Source organism: Cyprinodon variegatus, unplaced genomic scaffold (genome assembly GCF_000732505.1).
Source record: "Cyprinodon variegatus isolate N-32 unplaced genomic scaffold, C_variegatus-1.0 Scaffold890, whole genome shotgun sequence".
Lineage (NCBI taxonomy): Eukaryota > Metazoa > Chordata > Actinopteri > Cyprinodontiformes > Cyprinodontidae > Cyprinodon > Cyprinodon variegatus.
In genome coordinates this window covers 56735-78647 of record NW_015151343.1, presented here as the reverse complement: position 1 = coordinate 78647, position 21913 = coordinate 56735, and the positions used below count along the sequence as shown (strand labels likewise).

The following is a 21913-nucleotide window of genomic DNA, read 5'->3' as shown; positions in this document are numbered from 1 at the left end:
AATATAACCAGTGCAATGTGATGGGGTTCTGACAAGTTTCTGGGTGGATTCAAACTCCAGCCCTAGAGGAAAAGTGTACTGCAACTTTTAGCAGTGTCTATGCTTGAACACACCTTACTCCAGCATCAGTCAGTAGAACTATATTGCATGCTAGCCTGAGGCATTTTTGCCAATTGATTCAGCTGTGCAGGGGCAAAGGGCAAATCTAAAAGTTGCACAACCCTTGAGGACTGGACTATTTGAGACTACTTTTCAATGTGCCATGAGTGATTAAAGTGAAAGGCCAGTATCTTTCTCCTGAAAGCACTTAATAGTATCCGATTATAAACAAAACATTTCATAAAGATTCAAATGCTCGTTCTAAGGTTTTAGCATAAATGTGGATGTGTTTTCCCATTTATAAAGCTTTCCAAATTAGACAACTTAGAATAAAAGAAATCCTAATAATTGTTCCCAGTCTATTTTTTCATAAAATTGAATACTTGCTGGAGCCAAATGTCTGCAAAATAACAGTAGTGGCTGATTAGATAACAAAGTGCATTTTGTGCTGAAAAGTTCTACTATCATTCCAAACAGGAAGCTGACAAAATGTCTTCCAAGAATATGAAGTGACAGTCGGGTGTTCAGTGAAGGAGTGATATGCTCGCTGCTTCGCCTCTAACCAGACAGAATCTTTAATTGAGAAAAGCAGGTCAGACAACATCGGAGTTTCCCTTATAGATTGAGGTCTTAAAGTCTGGGCCATAAATAGCAATTGTCAAGACAGCAATAGAGAGCCAACTTTTGATTTGATTATAGAGCTCAACACAAGAGGAGAGGGCAAAAAAAAATCTATATTCCTTGTTTACAATTAAGTAATAACATTTACTAAAGCAACATGGGGGACATGGGAAATGTAAGTCCCTGCAGATTATTTTCTTAATTGACTAGACAACAGAATTTAAGGGAGCTTTTGAGGTATGATGCTAGTCCTTCATCAATACTATACCCCAAGCGGAATTTCTCTTGATCAGGAATTCTGGTCTCTGAAAGCAGCCCCTCCCTGTCCTGGAAAAGGAGTAGTCATTGCAGTCCTACATAGAAAAGTGAGAATTAGCCCCTCTCCATGAAGTGCTGCCTTGCACGTATCCAGTATACCACATGTCCACTTTCACTGATCAGCAAGAGACGATTACAGTGCAACCATTGGCTCCAAGTTGAGACCAAATGGCTTTTTTATGTATGTATAAGAGCGGTGACGCTACAGTATGTTTAACCTTCCTAATAAAGAGCTTTATCACTGAGAGAGTCGTGATACCATTCTGTAGATACTTTAGGACGACATCATGAAATGTAGGGGCAACTAGACTGAGTGAAGCAGCAACTTAGCAAAGGCATGAATCAATGTCCAAAGAGGCTCGACCCTTTTTGACTCCAATGTTTAGATTCAGTAGTTCATCCGTCATCCACCTCATGCATCTCCAGCGAGTTTATTTCCATTTTAAGCACCGTTATCTACCATCCAGCATTTAAAGAATGATTAGGCTCTACACAACCTGCATAATCCAACTAAAGAGTGTTCCCCTTCCCATGGATTTGATCAGTTTAACTCACCGTTACTGCTGTCTGCCTGCACGCTTTCTGGAACAACTCCTGGGAGATAACGTTGGTTCCCATAGCAATTTCATCACTGAACTTCTAAAAATGTGTCAGAAAACACCAGCCGATGAGCCCTTGCTTGCACCCAGAGAACCCAGCCTTTGATTTCATTCTGTTTTACAAAAAACCCCAACCAATAGTTTACAGCTTGAAGAAATTGATGGCAGAAAGAAAAACAAACTATGAACGTCTGTCCTTTCCCCACAACTCTAATATTACATCTTACAAACCAACAATTAAAATCTATGACTTGTGGCTTTATTAGACAGCATATCTTTATTAAATTTTCAATTCAGAAGTTTTACTAGTGAGTGGTAAGAATTACGCTGCCAGGAAAAAGCAACTTTAGGTCACGCCTTAAGAGACTACAACCACACAATGCATTCCCACCAGAATTAACTTGCATTGAAGAAATGTCTTTTTATGAAACTTGAACTTTGATTTTTTTTTATATGCATGACCTAGATATTGCAGATGATTGTTAATCATCTGCAATATCTAGGTTAAAAAAGTGGTCACACCCACAAATAGACCAGATGTGCCGAAGATTAAAAAGAACAGAAATGCCTTCATTACATAGGGCTGATACACAGTTTTAATTATCTCAAATGTGTGCTTTAATAGGCTGAAAACCACATTTATGAAGAAGTGATTAATTGGATCAAATGAAAACTTGCAAAGTATAGAATAATCAGCCAAGCTGACTGTTGATTAGTGGCAACAACTTTTTCTCCAAATAGTAAAACCTTCAATTCATTCAACACATTGTTCTTGTTAATCAATCATGAAATATTAGAAAACAACTATTGGACAGCAGACAGTTCAACAACTCTTGGACAAGCAGACAGTTCAACATAAGTCATCCAAAAGCACTGAGCCCTAAAACAGTAAAACCCAAGTGTTTCTGCAAAACAAAACCCACCTCTCAAAGTTCAATACCAACACAAACAGTAAAATGTACAAAATAGAAAAGAGGGTCAGAGAGGAGGCACAAAGAGCAACAAAAAGGAAGAGAACAGCACCTTGAGTAAATTATTCCTGAGAAACCTATTCAAGCATATCAAACAGGAAGTGATTTCCAAAGAGTTTTAATTACTGTAATAATTAAACACCCCAGAGTTGGGTCAGATGACACAGTTGGAGGCCTGTAGAAGAACTTCATTATTGCTGAGTGTCCATTTGTGGGAACTCTAGCACAATTATTCTAGGAATTTTTAACTACTTTCTCCACAAAGGAGCACTGACAGGATGTTATAAAGCAGGGGTAACCAATTAGAAATCAGCGGGGTCCGAATAAAGAAAGTCAACAACCAGTAAAGGTCCGGAGACATTTTTAATTATAATCTGTTACCTTAAACAGAATTTAACACTGAAATAAGATGAGTTTTTATCCATCCACATTATCCATTGACTTTTTAAATTAAATAAAAATAAAATGTTTCCATTTTAAAATCTAACATGTTTTTTGAAGCACAGAACAACAATCGTTAAGTTTGGTATATAGATAAACATTTAGAAAAACACCTGAACTGACATATTTTTTTTTTCTTATTTTCTTGTTTAATGAGAGAAGTGGGCTCAAGGTTTTAAACCTGGGTCTGAATGGCGACAAAGCCTTTCTCAAGCACATATCAAGGTGCTCATTCGTGAGCCTGGATCGATATTTATTTTTGACTATGTTCATGGTGGAGAATGCTGCTTCACAGCAGTATGTTGAGCCAAACACACTCAAAATGTGCAGGGTCATCTCTGCACTTTTCTGTCACCAGTTCACCGTGCTTCTACACTTTCTTTCACATTTTCTTATCATCGTTATTCACCGCCCAAGGTTTGCCGGCTGTGTCTAAAAGTAGCTAGCGGCAGCAGCCCTGACTGACACAGCTCATTGGCTAATTTGCATCACGTGTAGAGTGGTCCCGGAGGGCTTTACTGTACAAACAGGAGAAAAGCGGCGCAAGTGAAATTAGACACTGCCGTCGGACAACATGAGGTAATTTATAAAGGTTTTAAATCATGTTGGGTCCGGATTAGCCAGCAGGTGTGTCTGGATCTGGACTGCGGACCGCTACTACATGATCTCTGTTACAAAGGCTCATGTTGGGAGTCTACAGTTTCTAATTTCTTAGAGTAGGGCTTACTAGTATGTATATGGAATAATAAAAAAAAACAAAATGCAAGTGCAATAAGTGAACATGTTGCAGGTATCAATACAGATTTTATGCGCCATGTATAAGATGTGCAACTTGCTTGTTCTACATGGCAGTTTGAAAGTGAATGTAAAAAAGATCAAGCTCCAACCACCGGAGATGCCTGCCAGTAATACAAATGCTAAGAAAAAACTAAAAACAATGATTATTATTATTTATACTGCACTTTACAAAAATCTGAAAGTAAACAAAAGGTAAATAAATAAAAAATACATCACAAAAACTGGAAAAAGCTGACTGACTATCCTTATGACACCTCTCTGACAGAAATAGCCATGATCACATTTGGTTTGTTGTTGTTATTCAGTTCATTTAGTTTTGACTAAAAAGGAGTATTTTGAAGTAAAGAAAACTATATTGTCCACCCCTTTTCTCAAATGTCAATTTACCGTACTATAAGTAACTAGGCATTGATAAACCAGCCAACCACTGGTGGCCAACTGATGATATAAAATCTAAGATGCCAATGGCTGAAAGAGGAACTCACTCAGAGCCGTAATTGTGCTGAAATCATAAAAAAATGCAAAAGCACTTTGCATTTAAGTTGAAAAACTTTTTTTGTCACAGAATAAGCTCCAGAACTTCACAAATGGCAGTTTTACAATATGCATTACCAATTCACGTATCTTTGATGTATCCCTCTTTTTTAAACAGAGAAAAAAAAAAAAAAAAAAAAAAAACAGCAGCTGACATCATTACATAATCTACTTCCCACTTCACACCTGTGCTACTTTTATTTCTGGTGGTTCCTTGTCACATATCAATATAAACTAATCCTATGATCACTCAAGGCCAACCAACATTTAGAGATTCACAATACATCTCCAGAACCTGTAATATCTCATAGGGGTTAATTGACCCAAAAAAAGGATCCAATTCAAATTAATCAACTCTGTAAAAAATTAAATACTTGGTATTTGTGCTTTATATGACCTTTAATTTCATCTTAATATATATGACTGTCAGGCTATTGAAATAATGTGCAATAGTTTCAGTACACGTGTTTTAAATGACACACAGCCCACTAAATCTTCGATGAGATAACAATGCGAGAGAGAACTGGGTCTACAGTTTAACAATCGTCCTATCCTTAACTGGATGTTCTTTGCAGCCAGCCATCAATTGGTTCACCTGCTTGATCTCCATCACATTCCCACACTGTGCTCTTACTACTGGTAACTAAAAGAAAATCTTTGCTGTAATCGTTGGGTTTATATTAACACACTGAACCAAACAGTAAACGTGGATAATTATAGCACTTGTTTGAATTTCAAGATAAGCCGTCAGCTCACTGTCATTCTTTAAAAAAACATATGTATTGGCAAGAGAAACAAAGCAATCAGATTTCTTCTTTATAAGGTCAGACTGTTTCTTCTTCTGCTGCAGTATTAAGGTTCAGAAATTACATTAAAAAAAAAAATAGCTGCCCAATTTAATTGAAAATAAAACTAACCAATCCGCTTATCTTCTTAAGTTATCAGATTGGTTACATTTGAATTTATAATAACTATCTCAGCCATGTAGGAGTTAAAAGCAAGAATGGTTTCCTAATGTTGATTTATTTATTTTTTGATGCACTTTCATTTAAGCACATTTTAGAACTGTAACATGCCATGACTAGGGCTGGGTTAAAAAAACAAAATCGATTTAATAGATTCCTTTATATTTTTGCAAACTCGATGTCTAGGGAATGAGATCGATTAGTTTTATAGTGACGCGCGTGAAGTTCGCATTCAAATGAGCAGGAAAGATGCACTCAAGATTACTTCAAGCCAGACAGCTGCAAATATAACTAATAGGTTGAAGACGTTAACAAATGGGGGCTGACCAGCAAACACCCTGTAGTTGTTACAGACAACGCTGCAAATATGGTTTGAGCATTGAAGATAATGCAGCTCCTGCATGTCTGCTGTGTCCCCGCTGTGTGTCATCTGCTTGCTCTAGTGAGGCCTTTTCACTTTTCACAAACAAGTTTGCACTTTTGTGACAGTTTTGTTCACATCTCAAGTTAAAACTGTCTGATTTACAAGTTTGCAATTTGTGTACTTTCATTATTGTAAAAACAGACTGAATCAAAATTAATCGCTTTAGAACTGTATGAATCAAAATCAAATCGATTCAGGACTTTGGCAAAAATACCCAGCCCTATCCATGACTGATATGCATGTGTTAGGAAGTCACCTTCTGTTTATAAATTTAAATGAAAACCTCAGCATCTTTTGGAAACACTGTAAACGAGCAGTAAATTGATCTGAAGAAAAAGTAGGCATGCTTTGCTTGGATTCAGCTGAAAGGATCATTCAACAACTTATTCAGTTCCACTCAAGACAAGACAAAACATATTTTAGCATACACTTTAAAAGTAAAGTTTGACAAATGACCAGACGGGGACAGTGCCAAGCAGTTACTGCTAAATGTATTGAAGAACAGACAGTAGGAGGAGAGACTGAGACAGGGGTTACCGTAAGGGGGGATACCTTTTCCAGTTTCAGAGAATTGACAGCATACTTTTCCATCTAAAGGATTCATTTAAAAATTTTCAGTTCCCATTTAATAAAACTGCTTGTTGAACAAAAGGGTTAAAAAAAATTATATAGTCTGAATTATCTCTTGCATAGACCCAACCAATTCTAGAGCCAATCTAGGTCTTATTCAACTTTGATAACTTGTTTATTTAAACATCGTCAATAGAAATAAGTCAAACATTATTATACTTACAATAGGTGCATAACTATCAGTCATTTAAATTGTTCAATACCACACAACTCATGTGCAGTCTTTCACAAAGTCCTATTTTATAATCTAACATCTCATTTTATACATTTTGTCACTATAGCAGCAGATTACAAAATGCAACAAGGAAGTAATCTTTTTAAAAATATATTTTCTGCTGGTATATTAGACCAACTAATAATAATAATAATATTTTAACTAATAAAAACTTTAGTTGTGTATCCTTTGCATTCAATCTGCCTGTAAGAAATGCATAGCCATATCTAGAAGACCAACTTTGATTTTCTTTACATTTGGTTATTTTGCTTCTAACAAATGTTTATTTTTTTTATTAGCTATTGATATTTGTTGCTGCTCTGCCTACTTTTCCATTATGGGTTGACATTTTACCTTGGTTTCTTGCATTGTAATGACAAACTGAAAGTAAAAGAAAGTAAGATGCCAAAAAGGAAAAATGAGACTATAAAAACCTAATTACAGAGTCTAGGTTAAGGTTAAAACATCACCTTAATATAGTCTGTTTGACTCCAATTCTCAATTTCTATAAAGCAAGTGAGCTTGGAAGAGTAAAAGGAGTCCAGTACATTACTCAATCCTTTATTGACCGAGTGTAGATTGCTGCATAGCACATTGTGACGGACCACAAGGGTGCCTGTGGTGCTGATGAGTCGGATTAAAAGCCCAGGTTGTGTTGAAAGCAGAATTCAGGTCTTCTTTTATTTGCTGTGGTGTCTTAACTTCCTTTTGACCAGATCCTATTGATTCTTTATGGGTTCAGGTTAGGTCAGGTTGCAGACTAATTAAGCACAACATCAAATTAAATTATCCAGCTGGAAAATTTAATCAGCATCTCCACAAAGATGCCCAGCATCTCAACTTCCTGGAAGAAGGCTGTGTGGACTGTGGACTCCAGAAACCTCGACAAACCAACATCAGCAGATGACATAGTTAAACTGATTATTCACAGACATAAAACTTTACATTGGGATTAAGGCAACATGGATTCGGTGACGCTCTGCCTTTCCGGTCCATACTCTGGAAAATTGATTTCCAAATGGAATAGAAACATAACTTTGATATGAAAAGACTACTTTGGACTAATGAGCCACAGCCCAGTAAGACTCATTCAATGTCTTTGGCTTAGGAGTGGCTTGACACATTGGTAGCCCATGTCTAGGATTCTTCTGTTCATAGTGGCTTTAAATATATGAGCAAACCTCGTGAAGACCCCTTAAACCCGTAAATGAATTTGGTCATCAATCCTCTCGTTGTTCTTGGTGCGCCTTTCATACCACTTAAAGGCCTGGTTATACTCCTGCAGCAGTGTGTCGCAATGAGCTTGACGCAGACATTTTTGATTTATGCCCAGTATTAAAGCGTGGTCTGGGCTATATGTTTTGGGTCTAGTTTCGGCCGAGGCGGTGAGGAAGTGGGGGCGAGTTTGTCTGACAACGGAAGGACATGACCGCGAAAATAGCAGGGATCCAGGTGGAAAAAAGGGTGCCAGCGTTCTCGCACACCTCGCTCTTCGAGTTGTTTTCCGCAATTTCGGTCATAAAAACAAAACAAGCAGGCCTCCTGTGTGCGGCACTGCCTGCGGTCACCTACAATTTGGGAGAGGTGCAGCAGAGTGTCTGCGGAGGGGGCGGGGAGGTCTCTTTGTTCACTGCGACACCTATGCAGACGACCTAGTTTCCAAGTATAAAGCTTTTATTAATATTTTTTGATGCAGCACTAGTTGTTGTAGTCCAAACGGGGCCATTGAGGCTTACCCTCCACTTGTCGTCTTAGGGATGTTAAAATTAAAGGAAAAGGCTTAAAAAATGTAATTCTATGTGTACTCAATCTAATGAATGTATGATTAAAAAATGAAACCCTTTAGTCCCTCTTGAGCGGACAGTCAAATGTATCCTTCTCTGTCGTGGATGTGGTAAGAGTCCCAGCTGCTGCTAAATACAGATAAGGACAAATTTTTTAACCTCACGTTTTCATTAGTTATTGGTTCCAATAGTCGGTTTGCGATCTACCAGGCATACGCATTTATAACCGCTATGTTTAAAGACAACATGTCGTCAGGAGGCCACACATGTTAAAAGGCCAATGGCCTGGATGTGTAGAAAAGCTCTTACATGAGTTTAGGTAAAAAGTACAGTAATGAGCCAATAATTAACCATATCTAAATAGAATCAATGAATGCTAATACAAAGTAGACTCTGTAAAATAAAAGACATAAATTACATTACAAGTTACTTTATTTTTAGACTTGAGAGAGCATGCGAGAACAAGCAAGCAGAGAGAGACAGCACTGCCCAGAATGTGTGTAGAGTTAGAGGTCTTTGTACTCCTAAAACAGTGTTTGGTTCTAGATGTCAAGGAATGGATCTCATGGTTTAATTTCAAACCTGTTGGTTGGATCCGTATCACCTAAGTGTTAGGTTGCATGTGGTGGTAAATATGGAGAGTGACGTGAGCACACAATGCTGTCTGTGTGGGAGCCAGTAAGCAGTGCAAAAGAAGCTACTAATGTTCAGCTGTAAACCTGGACTCAGGAACAGGTTTACAGGTTTTTTAGTAGTCCATGCTCTTAATAAAGCCACCTGTGTCCGAATTGAACCAGACAGGCACTGACATGAGAGGTAAAGGACAGTCCTTTATAGAAATGACTGCTACATATCTGCCGAAACTCTGGGTGTGTCGACCTCAGTTTGCTCAGCCAACACAGTGACGTGACAAACTGTGAAGAATGACAAACACCTTTCCTCATCTTCACGAGAGGCAAGTTTAAAACTGCGTAATGCAACTCTAAAAAAAAACTGTTGGTGGTAATACGATACATTAATGACAAATTGGATTATTAAACAAAAAGACATCCATGTTAGATTTTAAAGGGCTTGAGACTCTTAATGGTTTATTGTATGTATTGGTAGCTTATTATTAATCAGATAAACTAAATAAGTCTTTTAAACAACATAATCTCAATCTGAAAACAAAGACAAGCTTGTCACTTAAATTATTTACCATATGATTAAGGAATAAAGGATTGAAATCTCAAGAAAGAATATAAGCTGCCAAGTTATAGAAATATTAATATATATATATATATATATATATATTATTGTAATATAATAGAATATATTATTGAGAAAATATCTGTGAAACAGTTTTTTAACTAAGTGTTTTGTTTAGGTGTATTTGAAACTTCAGGTGTTAGGTGGCCTCACATTTGACTCCAGAACACAGCCAAGTTCATGAATAATCCAATGACAGCGGTTCCCCTAGATCTGGAGCTGCAGTCAATTCCATCTGTTTAGATATCTAAGCCTCTATTGACATTACAAAGAAAAAACATGACAATGCAGACTAGATTCTAAAATGCATTTACGTCATGAACCAGCCGATGTGAACTGACTGCAGGCCACCGAGGTCCATTTATAAATCACAGGTGGATACGGCAATATCCCGTGCAGCTGTGACTTTTCAAAAGAAGTGAGCCGTAAAGGAAGACAGGTGGTAAGGCGCTGCCTCAATGTCAGCACTAAACCTGTGTGGGAGGTTCCCACATGTTGTCTTTTATAAAACTATGATGCCACACTGATTCAGTGTGACGTTCCTGTTGTTAGATAAGCAAATCCTTCAACTTTTAAATCTTTCTCTACGCCTTTTTCCTCAGATATTCTTGGCCTTGGAATCCTGGCTGGTAGCATAAAACACACTTCATCAAAACCTCACTTTTATAAAGCTTACTTCCCCCCATACAAAACAGCTGATGCGGGTTTAAGACTATTCTGCTTGTGGAGTCAGGGAAGTAACAGTGAAGGTTGATAGAACCCCTGACCTCAACAACTTCTACAAAACACATGGAAGTGGCAAAACAGAGTCCTAATCCCAACTTTATGGGTTTAGTGAAACAGACTCAAGACATGTCTCCAATAAAAAAACTGCCACTTATAATAATGGTCTGCTTGCATTTCAGTCAGCTGCAGTATATAGGCTTAACAACATCTGCATCAGGTACAGATATAGCAGGCTGAGCAATTAAATGCAATGACTGCATTTTACTAAGAACTAAGCAGTATTATTTTGACAGCCCTAACAAGCAACTGGAATAACTGGTTACTAATAACAGATAAAACGTAGCGTGCAGTTTAGCTTACTGGGCCTGAAATACAGATAGAATAGATGCTAACGGAGAACGACTGTAGAGAATAAACTTGGCTAAAATAATATTCAGTTAGCCCTAAGTGACATCAACATGAAATAAATGTGAGGAGGACACACTAAAGAACCCTTTACCTCTGCTTTCAGAAATCCTAAATACCTTTTAGGATAGTGGAGATGCAGGGAGGCATCCCAGTGATATCTCAAATGCTGCTATGCAAACATACTCTCTATATTTTCTTTTGGGTCATTTTTATCTTTTCAGAGTGGACTGTTCAGCTCCACTGTCTGCAGTTTTGTTATTTCAACAAAAGCCGTCCATGTTTGCCGTTGCCCTGGAAGCAACCAACATGGAGGCAAACAAATACGGACAACTCGAGGCTTATCTGCTTATTTCCCTGTAAGATTTGCTGAGAGAAGCCATAATGGGCGTGGGTAGCTCCATGCATGAGACATCTTTGGGTGTTGCCAAAAAAACAAATACTTAATAACCCAGATACTGCTAACCTGTTTAAGTGATGCACACACATTGATAGATCAAATGTACGCTCATTCTGCCTGTCATAATTCAAAATCTTAGCATTTTATTTGTGCTGTCTGGGACCTTTGATCTCCTGCATGAACTGAGCGCTCCTGGTGTTTTCAGTTTTAATCCCAGTCAATCTGCAACATTGCCATCCTAAAGCATTCTTTATTCATTCAAATATAGATGTGTAAATAACATTTAATGAATTGATTTGGTTACAATGCAGACATATTTACAATTAAGAATACAGGCATCACATTTGGAATTATAAAAGAATTATAAAATAAAAATGTTTATCAAAAACATTAAGTTGTGTATACATTTTATATATTAAATTGCAGTTTAAACAAGAAATCAAAATCTAATCCGAGCAGCACCAAGATATTTTCACACCCTGTTATGGTATCACGTGACATATGTTTTAAATCACATTTAATTTTGTGCAAACACGTTATATGCTACACCTGCATGTCCTGGTGAACAGAAATAACCTAACAAGAACAGTTCATTAAAAGGATAATTAACTTTCAAATTTCGAATCTTTTTTTTTTTGTAAAAACTTGGACGTACGTAAACAGATTCAAGCCATTTCTGATCTTTTCCTTCAATAGCATCATAAAATCATTTGACTTTGCAGAACTAAAACAAGTCTCTGTCTACTTTAAGGTTCTCAGAGGGCTGCCAACATGTTTAAGTCACATATTTACCCAGAAAAAAATAGGGGATTTATATTATGCAGAAAATACAAACAAAACTACAGAAATTTACCATAAAGTTGAAGTTCCCTTTTTAAATACTTCATTTCAGTCCCTGTGTTTCCCTGTGGGTGTTTGATAATCATTCAAAAAAAATAACAATTTGCCGTTTCCCTTATAATATGTGAGCTATATTTTTGAAAAATAATTCAACCACTTCAAAGATGTCAGGCCATAGTCCTTTGGCAATGCCACAATACTGGTGTCGTGATATGATTTATTCAGACGTATTGGCATTTAGAATAAGCCCTGGATGACTTCAGGAGATTTTGTTGCTGCTCTGCAGCAACAAAATCCGCACACAGTTTTATATTATCTAAGAAAAGTCATGCAAGACTCACCATAGTAGACAAAAAAAATTGCAAGATGCAGATATGAAAAGCAACAGAGGGAAAATCTCTGATCACTAGGATGTGTGCTTACTTAATTAAACTTAATTGTGTAGACATTTGCAAGTTTCTTAGGGCACAACTTTAACAGTAGGACATGGGTGTACTGAGAGTAGGGCAAAACATTTTAGTCTGTTTTTTCGTAAAGTTGTGAGCAGACGACAGCCCTCCTCTGACTGCTCCTCTTTGTACCAGCTTTACCACACCAAACAGGAAGCACAGCCTGTTGCTGATCAGACAGTTGGTATAATTGTATTCCCTTAAAACTTCAAACAAAACCACCAGTGTTACTTCCAGGTAGTAGTTGAGCATCTTACGCTGCCTCATCAAACCAAAGCTTGAAAGAATTGGAACCACAATGCCACAAAAAGGGCTTCAGTATAGTTTTAGAACAAAGTAGGCATAAAATGTGACTCAGAACCATGGAGGAGATCATTTCAGCTGGGAAAGCACATATTCGGTTAAAGCTTATTTACTACCCGCACCAAAGGCCGTGAAACAGCAAAACGGTTTCCAAATGCAACAGTAAACAAAAAGTCAAGTCACCGGAGGACCAACTAAAAAGAAAGAAAACAATAAAGCCCCACAGAGTGTGTGGGTCCATTGAAAAGAATGACAGAAATCCATGATAACCTTAAAAATTGACAGAGACAACCACAACTCACTAACAAACAAATATGAGATGAGAAAAAGCCTCCATCAGTTTGGAATTATGTAGGTAATGAAAGTGTGAAAGCACTCCGAGATATCTTCCACAACAGCTTTCACTATAACTCACCATTCCACTAAATAATAAAACAATAAAATCTAGTCAATAGCAGTGTGCATGGTCACTAGTAGAGCACCTTTATAACTCTAAGCTGTGTTTGAGATTTTGTTCAAATGAAGCAGCAGGTATATTGAGAGTCTTACCAATCTAAAAATGCACAGACACAAAAAGCGGAATCTAAAAGGATGTATACATTTTCTCAAACTGATTGATCAATCTCCTCCAGACAAGACCAAGAGAAAATTAAACTGCAATTCAGAAAAATACACTCAAAATACGATGGCAGCTCAATTAAGTTCATCTGAGTATTTTGACGAGTAAGCATCAACCATCTTTAACTGATGGATCAATGGAACAAAAAAAAAACAAAAAAAACAATGCATCTGCGGTAATCTGTGTTTTGGACATCACACTAGAATTCCCTTTAAAGCATCGTTTGTGCCAAGGGCATGGATGAACCCAAGGAGCAAATCCTATTTTGTCCTTCCAAAACCACTTAGCCAGATCACAGTAAGGGGTTACACTGTTTTTTTTTTTTTTGGCAAATCATAACTGTACATGAGGAAATTTTACAACCCATCCATCCATCTTCTTCCGCTTTATCATGGACCGGGTTGCGGAGACAGCAGTCAAAGCAAAGATGCCCCGACTTCAACACACACCTCCTCCAGCTGCTCTAGGGGGAGCCCTAAGGCGACACCAGGCCAGCTCAGCTCAGTCCCTCCAGCAGGTCCTTCCATGAGGCCTTCTCACAATGGGACATGCCTAGAACATCTCCCAAGGGAGTCGGCCAGGAGGCATCCGGAACAGATGCCCAAGTTACCTCAGCTGGCTCCTTCAACGTGGAGGAGCAACAACTCTACTCTGAGCTCCTCCTGGCAAACTGAGCTCCTCACCCGATCTCAAAGGTTGTGCCCAGCCACCTTGTGAAGGAAACTCATTTCGGCCGCTTGTATTCGTGATTTTGTCCTTTCAGTTGTTACCCAGATCTCATGACCATAGGTGAGGGTGGGAACGTAGATTGTTCGCTAAATCGAGTGGTTTGCCCTGACACTGCACTGATCTGTCAATATTTTACAGAAATTATAATAAAACTTACCTTGATTTTGACTAAGAAACAGACAAAACCAGTTGATTGTTTTTCATTCAAGGCTGTCGAGCACTTTAGGTCACTGGATAGCTGACTCAGTTTTCACTATTATGGTTAAAACGACTTGTATCAACCAACTCATTGAAATTGCTTTAAAGAAGAAGGGTTTACGTGGAGCCAGAGAATTTTAATTAGCTATCGTTTACAAGAGCTGAATTTGGATGAGAGGCACCCTACAGCTTGTAACTACAGAATTCGACTGTCTTTAAAAGCTTTAATTTTGAAGAAACCCCTGAAGCAGGCATATGTTTGTTCTTTCCCTTTCATAGACTCAACACCAGGTAAATGGCTGGGCTATGAAGTTGCAATAAAAACTTCAATTAGATGTGTCAAGCGCTTCAAAGACACTGGAGCCTCAAACACTGAAACTGAGGAGGAATTTACCTTTTGTCTTCTACGTTGGGGTTTCTCTGCAAGTTCCCTGATTAAATCTAGATATCTATGCTAACCATGAGAATCTTTACTGAAACTTAATATAAATGAAACTCCTGTAATACCATCCCCAGAAAACTTTTTCTCAGCTGCCCAACAGGTGCCATCCACACATAATGACCAGGTCTGCTGGGGAGCAGAACTTTATCACAAAGAAGACCAGAAATATCACCCCTAAAGCTGTTTTTTTGTTGTTGTTTTTTTCAGGAAAGAGAAAAACTAAGTAAAATCAATCTGTAGCTTGTTGGTAGAAGAGAGAATGAAAAAAAATTGTGTTGCATTAATGCCAAAAATTTATTGCTCTACTGTTCCGGATAATTTTAGTAAGAAGTCGAAACAGGCTTGATCACATACTCGTCAGGCAACAAGATTCAGCATTTCAAATGAGTTACTTAGGAGGTACCCGCACAACTCATTCCATAACTGGTTCAACTGTTCAGGAGCTTTCCACATAGCCACAGCAGTCTACACCTGGTAGTAAATGCAATTCAAGATCACCTCAAACTTTCACACATTTATTCTACAAAACTGACCAGCGTAAAAGAAGAAACATTTAAAGCATTTTGCCATTTTGGCAAGTCTTCCCTCGGCTCCTGACAGGGACACTATATCACATAAATAAATTCATTCGGTTACCTGTGACAACAAACCAGACCAGGTTATGTATTCTTTGACGTGATCATGCATGTTTTAAGTTTCGCTTAGTTTAGCCTGAATGTTAACTTTTGACTGCACAATTGATACAAAGCTCACAAGGCTTTAATCCAGTTTTAATTTACAAATTAGCCTAACTCCTATGGCATCAGTTCCTTCCCAAAGCAGACTACCTACAGAGAGCTTCCTCCTTTATAGCAGACTTAATTACAAATTAACTCTCTTTTGATTTGAAATCACATAAATCTATTGTAATGTTGAAGGGGAATAATAAAATATACTTTGCCAAGTGGTAATCACAAGATAAACAGTAATAATTTTCCTCAATACCGTTCCTGAAGTATAAGTATTTTTAAAAGACAAATCTCAGAGACACTTCGGTTGCGAGCAGCTGCAGCATCACCTGCACCACATACATCACCGTACATTTAAAGGTAAAGTTAGCCTTTAAATGAACAAGCTACCTTTATCTTCAGACATTTGTGTAACAAATACCACTGGGTCACAGAGGCACACGGCTTGATGATTGTGTGGTCACAACTTCTCCTCTCAAGTTGTGCATTTCACTGGTGTGAAGTGAAAGTGTCAAAACCCTCTATAGCTGTAGCAACACAAATTCTTTTCATATTCTTTCATGCTTGTAATTCCTTTTGCTTCTTAATGAATAATGCATTGTATGTGTGCCAAAAATCCTAAATATCACTGCGCACTTAAAGAAGAGTGAGAGCCTGAAAAGAGAAACTACAATTGTGATCTAAAAACAGCTATCATTGACAAGTAAAATGAATTATGACAATCTAGTGAAAATGAATGTAAATGGCACCCTTTACAGACAAGGGAGGGCATCAAAGTGCCTTTACAGAACCAACAAAAAAACGATGATAAAAATACTGATGCATTTAGCACCCTAGTGGAATAAAGAGAAAATTAAAAATATTACTTTATTTATATTTTTTTTTACTATTTACTATGCTGTAGCTGGTATGCTGATGATCAACTCACAATTCAGTATTTAATATGTTCTTGTTCTCTTTAATTCAAACACATCAGAAATAGAACTGTAATAATAATAATAATAATAATAATAATAATAATAATAATAGTGTGAAACTGTGGTATTAATGCCAAGATCATCATACCACCTGACTGTCAGCCTGGCCCATGCCTGAGCTATAACATTGAATTTATAATTCCAGGAAGACGTTCTTAGAAATGTTCACCTTGCTGTCCTCTTTCTAGTGACAAGATTTTCACTATTATTTCTTACTCATCACAAGTCCAGTAGTTGTAAAGTTTTTCTACTGTTGATTCAAATGTAGATATATCTCAATTTAGGCAGGTAGCTATTATTGTATAGCTACATGCTTCTCAGTAAAAAAACAGGTTGCTTTAACTTTCCTATTTTAAAAGGGATGTCTCTTCAGAATTATACCTCTAGGAAACAAGCTAGACATCTAGTATTGAAGAACCAATCTATTAGACTGAGATCTGAATCTGTTATCGTAACCTTTCTTGCTCTGTTCAGTTACCAGCAAGTACTTTGAAATCTGACCACCTTTCGTTTTTGACCTATAAATGCATGTGAACGTGTGTACACTTCAATGTTCTGTGTCTGCTGAGTTATAAAACTTGCATGTGTATACTTTTATGGTCGAGCAATGGCAACCTTGTAATTTCTTGTAAACCAAAAGGACTTGCAGAACACTTATATATGTTATTCGGGGAAAAAAACATTACTTGTCAAACATCTGCATTATCTGGTAGGACCTTGAAAAAAATAAATAAATAAATAAATACATTTCCAATAAAGTGCCCCTTTACTAATTTTAAGTGGCAAGAAACTGTTAAAGTAAACAGAATGGTGGTTCTGTGGTTTTTCTTCAAATTACTATCATTTATTTGCCCCCACCCATCCTCACCACCTTCTACAGAAGCACCATAGAGAGCCTTCTGACCAGCTTTCTCACTATGTGACATGGAGGCTGCAGTGCCTCAGACTGGAAGAATGTGAGGAGAGTGGTGAGAACAGCAGAGAAGATCATTGGGGCTCCTCTTCCCTCCATTAAAGACATTTCATCCCCGCGCTGCATGTCCTGAGCCCAATCAATGACCCCTCACACCCCCACCATGTACTGTTCTCCATGCTGCCCTCTGAGAAGAGACTTTGAAACATCCATTGCAGGTCCAGGAGATTCCACAAGTTTCTTCCCCACTGCCATTAGACTGCTGAATGTTTTGTAAAACAGGTTATTTTATTGTATTTTATTATATCTATTATTAAAAAAACTGAGATGTTAAAATGTAAATTAACAGTCATATGTTTATATTACTGTTTTTATATATGTTTTATTATTTTTCAAGGCTGCACTTAAAAAAATTAAATTGTTTACAGAGCTGCTCTAACTGAAATTCCTTTTTTTTTTACACTTGTGTAAACAAAATGACAAAGAAATCTAAGTTCAAGGCACAGTCCTCAAATTAAAATGCCTTATTTTCTCAGACTCAGTGTGAGGTTATGCCACTACAATAAACAAATTCATCAATTAAAATGGCTTTTTAAAACATCTTTACATCGAGAATCAATCACAAACTGATTCAGATGAGTTAATATTCAATGGTCCCAGTTTAAATCCACTCACATTGTTCTGCAGGAGTAGCGCTTTTTGAACCGCATGTGATTTTAGATTTTTGCATATCACTTCCCAAACAAATCCTGCGGTGGCCTGAGTAATGTGGCTTGTGCCATTGTGGTTCCAATGTTTTGCATGTGCAAGCTGCACCGTACAATCACGTCTAACAGTTTGGCTTTGAGTGCACTAGGGTCAAATTGAGCAACCTTTGCAATAAAAAAATAAAAACCTACCTAAGAGCAGCAACTTCAGCTCCCTGCGCGAGTCTCTCTTATCCCGCCGGAGTTGCTTTTCGATCTCAGCGTTGATTCGCTTGGACTCCTTCGCCTCCTCACTCAGGCAACAAGCCATCATGGGCTCCAAAGTCATCACCGCATGAGCAGGGGGGGGGAGCACGTCAAACAAGCAGCGCTGGGCTACACCACCACGAAAACTATCTGAGTGCAAGGCTCCACTTTCTATGTGACAGTCTTGCTGCAGAATCTGGCCTCCTCGGCTGCTGTTAAAATAGCTCCCAAATGTTTAATATTTGACAGCTTTGCCTGGGCAAAAATATGAAGTTCACAATGAATGAATCACAAAAAAATAGCTGCAATGGTATATGGGATTAAGATGCCTCAAGATGTACGATTAACCGTTTGAATATTGATGCACTCTTCAAATTGAGCTGAGTTTGGGTGCGTTAACTGAACAGGCTAGCCTGGAAAACTAGCTAGCTCCTGACGTGCGAAACGAGTTATCAAATTCGCCTCAGTGTAAACTGTCTTTAACAATTTGGCCAATTTGAAAAAAAAAAAGCTAAAAAAAAAAAAAAAAAGAAGCAAAAAATCAACTTCAGTCCCAGAAGCGGTGGGACACAACAGGCTGCCTGGGCCACATCTGTACGATCCCCTCTGCTGGTCGCCTGGCCGAGTACAAGCCTAGCCGCCCAGAAAAACCTACCCTGGAAGATACGCCCGAGCTGTGTCAATTAACCGCTGGCAAACTGTCCATCCAGGCAACTTGCCTCACTTTCTCCTGCTCCTCGGACAACAGGCCTGGGGAAAATCCAAACGAGAGCTTAGGGCTGATGCTGATATCTCTTCCACACTGGAACCCAGTAAGCAGGGCAGGCTAGTTACTGTTAGCTGGGAAGGCTAGCTAAGGAAGCCATCCCTAAAAAAAAAACTGTCTGGACTGACAGATAGCCGCCATGCCTTTAGCCTCAGGCTTTCTTAAAGGACCACGGTGGCATAAACCCCTCGAGATGCGTAAATAGATAACTGACAACTAAATGGACACTTTTTCCATTTTCTCGCTCCTTTAATTTTTTCCAGGGGAACCGAGTCGCTCTTCGTCTCCCACTCCACAGCCCCGGTGTGGCGCTACTGTTACTGCTGACGTCACTCAGGGATGTAGCTGATTGGCAGAGGATCTGTCCAATGAAAACAGAGGATATGGGACCCTGTGGATCAAACCCTTTTTAATGGAGAATTTTAACAAGTTTGCTTGAGAGGAAGTAGTGCTTTTATTCTGGAGGCGTGTCAGTGTAAAAGTTGAGTATTTGTTTGACAGGCAACGCCCATCTTCTGTCAAACAGCAGCAGCTCGAAACACAGGGTTGTTTGCTTCAGTGATGCAGAATAAAACAATATGACCTGTCACGTTTGCTTTACTGAACACGGAGAATCAGTTTTATTAGTCATTGCAGATGTAGGTCACTTAACAACGAAATTCACCGTCTGCATTTAATCCACCCCTTAGTAATGCGCAGCTTGCAGCAATCTTGGAGGTCTATGGAATTTAAATGGGTACTTCCAGCATTCTTAGAATTAATATGTTTAGTCTAATAGTCCTACAAAACAGTAAAGATGATAGCACCTAATAAAACTAATTTTAATTTTCCTTAAAATGTTGAACAAGCAGATGAATACATAATAAAACACGACAATCAGCAGTCTTATTCTTGGCAATGTTGCTGGAGAATTGATTGTGTTTCCTTTTTCAGGTTTTGCATTTGATCCTATAAAATGTTATTACTCCAGAGGGCGCTGTTCAATTATTTAAGGACTGTTATCAGAAATAGATCAAATACCATGGTTTGAAATGATCTTTTTAATGTGCTTCTCTTTGTCATTAAGCTTATATGAAAGGAAGTTTTCACAACTGAAACTAAGAGCATTAATAAATACATACTGCAACATATTCTAATAGATGTTATTTAAAACAAAATCTAGTCAATTTTAACTTCTTTTAAGTATTCTTTATCTTTATTTGAATCCAACTCCTTATTTTTAGGGTCAATTTTATGTTTTTCTTCAAAAATTTTCACAATCCTACCTAAAATAATTGATTGGATTAAAGACATTTAGCTATAAAAATAAAAGTATTTCAGTTCAGCTTCCTAACAGTTGTTTACTGTAGTTACTGATTCTGACAGTCAAAGAAACTGTCATTGGTGTCACAGCAGTAAGCTGGCAGGAGTGGCAGTAAAGCCGTGTGTTTTGGTAGATAGATTGCTGTTTTTTCTTAAATAACTGAACTGCAGTCTAGGTAGATTTCTTGTTTTCTTTTTGCTTTTTTTTTTTTTTGCATTTATTGAGATGTCCAAGCTGGAGCATGACATAAATATGCACTTAAAGTAAAACTGGATTATGGATAAAGGTTGTTTGTATTGTTTGTCTCTATGTTGCCCTGTGATGGACCGGTGACCTGTCCAGGGTGTACCCTGCCTCTCGCCCGTAGACAGCCAGCGTGATGGATAATGGATGGATGTTTTTCATTGGCTTTAAAAAAAAAAAAGGATTAATCTTGAATCTAAAAACTGGAAACTCTCTATGTGTGTTCTTCTCCAGGCCCACAGAGAGGAATCTTTTCTTTACCAGTTAAGAAATATAGATTTATAGATGAAAACAATTGAAAGAACAGCTAATATCAGATCACAAAGGAATTCAGGTTTAAAAAAATTGCTTATTTTTCATGATCGATAATAACTCATGTCAGGTCACAATATCCCTGTCATTATCTATAACCACATTCTCAGCCTAGAAAATTCCTACCTTCAAACACTCCAAAAAAATTATTAATGGCCTCTTAACTTTTCAAAACCATAAAAACTTAAAACTCAGGGCAGTTTCTTTAGGCTATCTCCTTAATCTTAAAAAAAAAAAGAGTAACTGTTATCATACTAATCATCATAAAGTATAAAGGTTTAAATTCACACTTGCAATGATCAGCACAAGCTGTTTTTTCACACACATAATTACACATCATCAAAGATATCATCCAAACTTTGAGACTTTGAGAGGTATTCTTCCCCTCTCTGACAAGTTTGCTGGTTTGAGTAGATGCGAAGATAGAGAGAACATACATTGTCATGCTTGATAAAACAGACAACAAAAAAAACTGTCAGAGGTTTTCTATATCTTTGGATTGGGACAGAGGCTCACCTTTGAGGATAAAATGACATTTGTTGCCTAGAAACAATGGTAAGGCTGAGATCAAAGCATATCAATGAGTTTGAATGGCCAATCGAAGATGAATTGTAATCAAATTTAAAATGCGTGGTGAGACTTGAAGACCGATTATCATTGATTTTAATGGAAATTTAGCTATTTATCCAAGTGCAGTTTGATTATTGTAACTCTTTATCCTTTGAAGTTTGCTTTACTTCAACTTTTTGTCTACAATATTTCACATATTTTAACAATAATACAGCTCTACCATACATTGAGTTTTTAAAGGTAGTGCAAATTTTGCGAATCACCAGAGTCTGTAACCCTGCATCACAGTATAATTAGTGATTAACATAGAAATCTTTGGGGGAGTGTTGGCCTACTTGTTGGAGCAGTGTACTTGTGCTCTGAGAAGGTTGCAAGTACCCGGTTCGATCCC

General features: G+C 37.7%; 1 protein-coding gene across 2 annotated transcripts in view; it reads right to left on the bottom strand.

Annotated features, from left to right (window-relative positions):
* Window positions 1–19413, bottom strand: part of LOC107099626 (guanine nucleotide-binding protein G(q) subunit alpha-like) — a 28100-nt gene extending 8687 nt beyond the window's left edge. The window contains exon 1 of one of the 2 annotated variants that reach the window (XM_015397833.1): window positions 18275–19413. In XM_015397833.1, the coding sequence (XP_015253319.1) occupies window positions 18275–18410 (136 nt within the window). In that variant the 5' untranslated portion in view covers window positions 18411–19413. The remainder of the gene's footprint in view (window positions 1–18274) is intronic. The other variant, XM_015397832.1, reaches the window with a different exon arrangement.
* Window positions 19414–21913: the final 2500 nt, after the last annotated feature.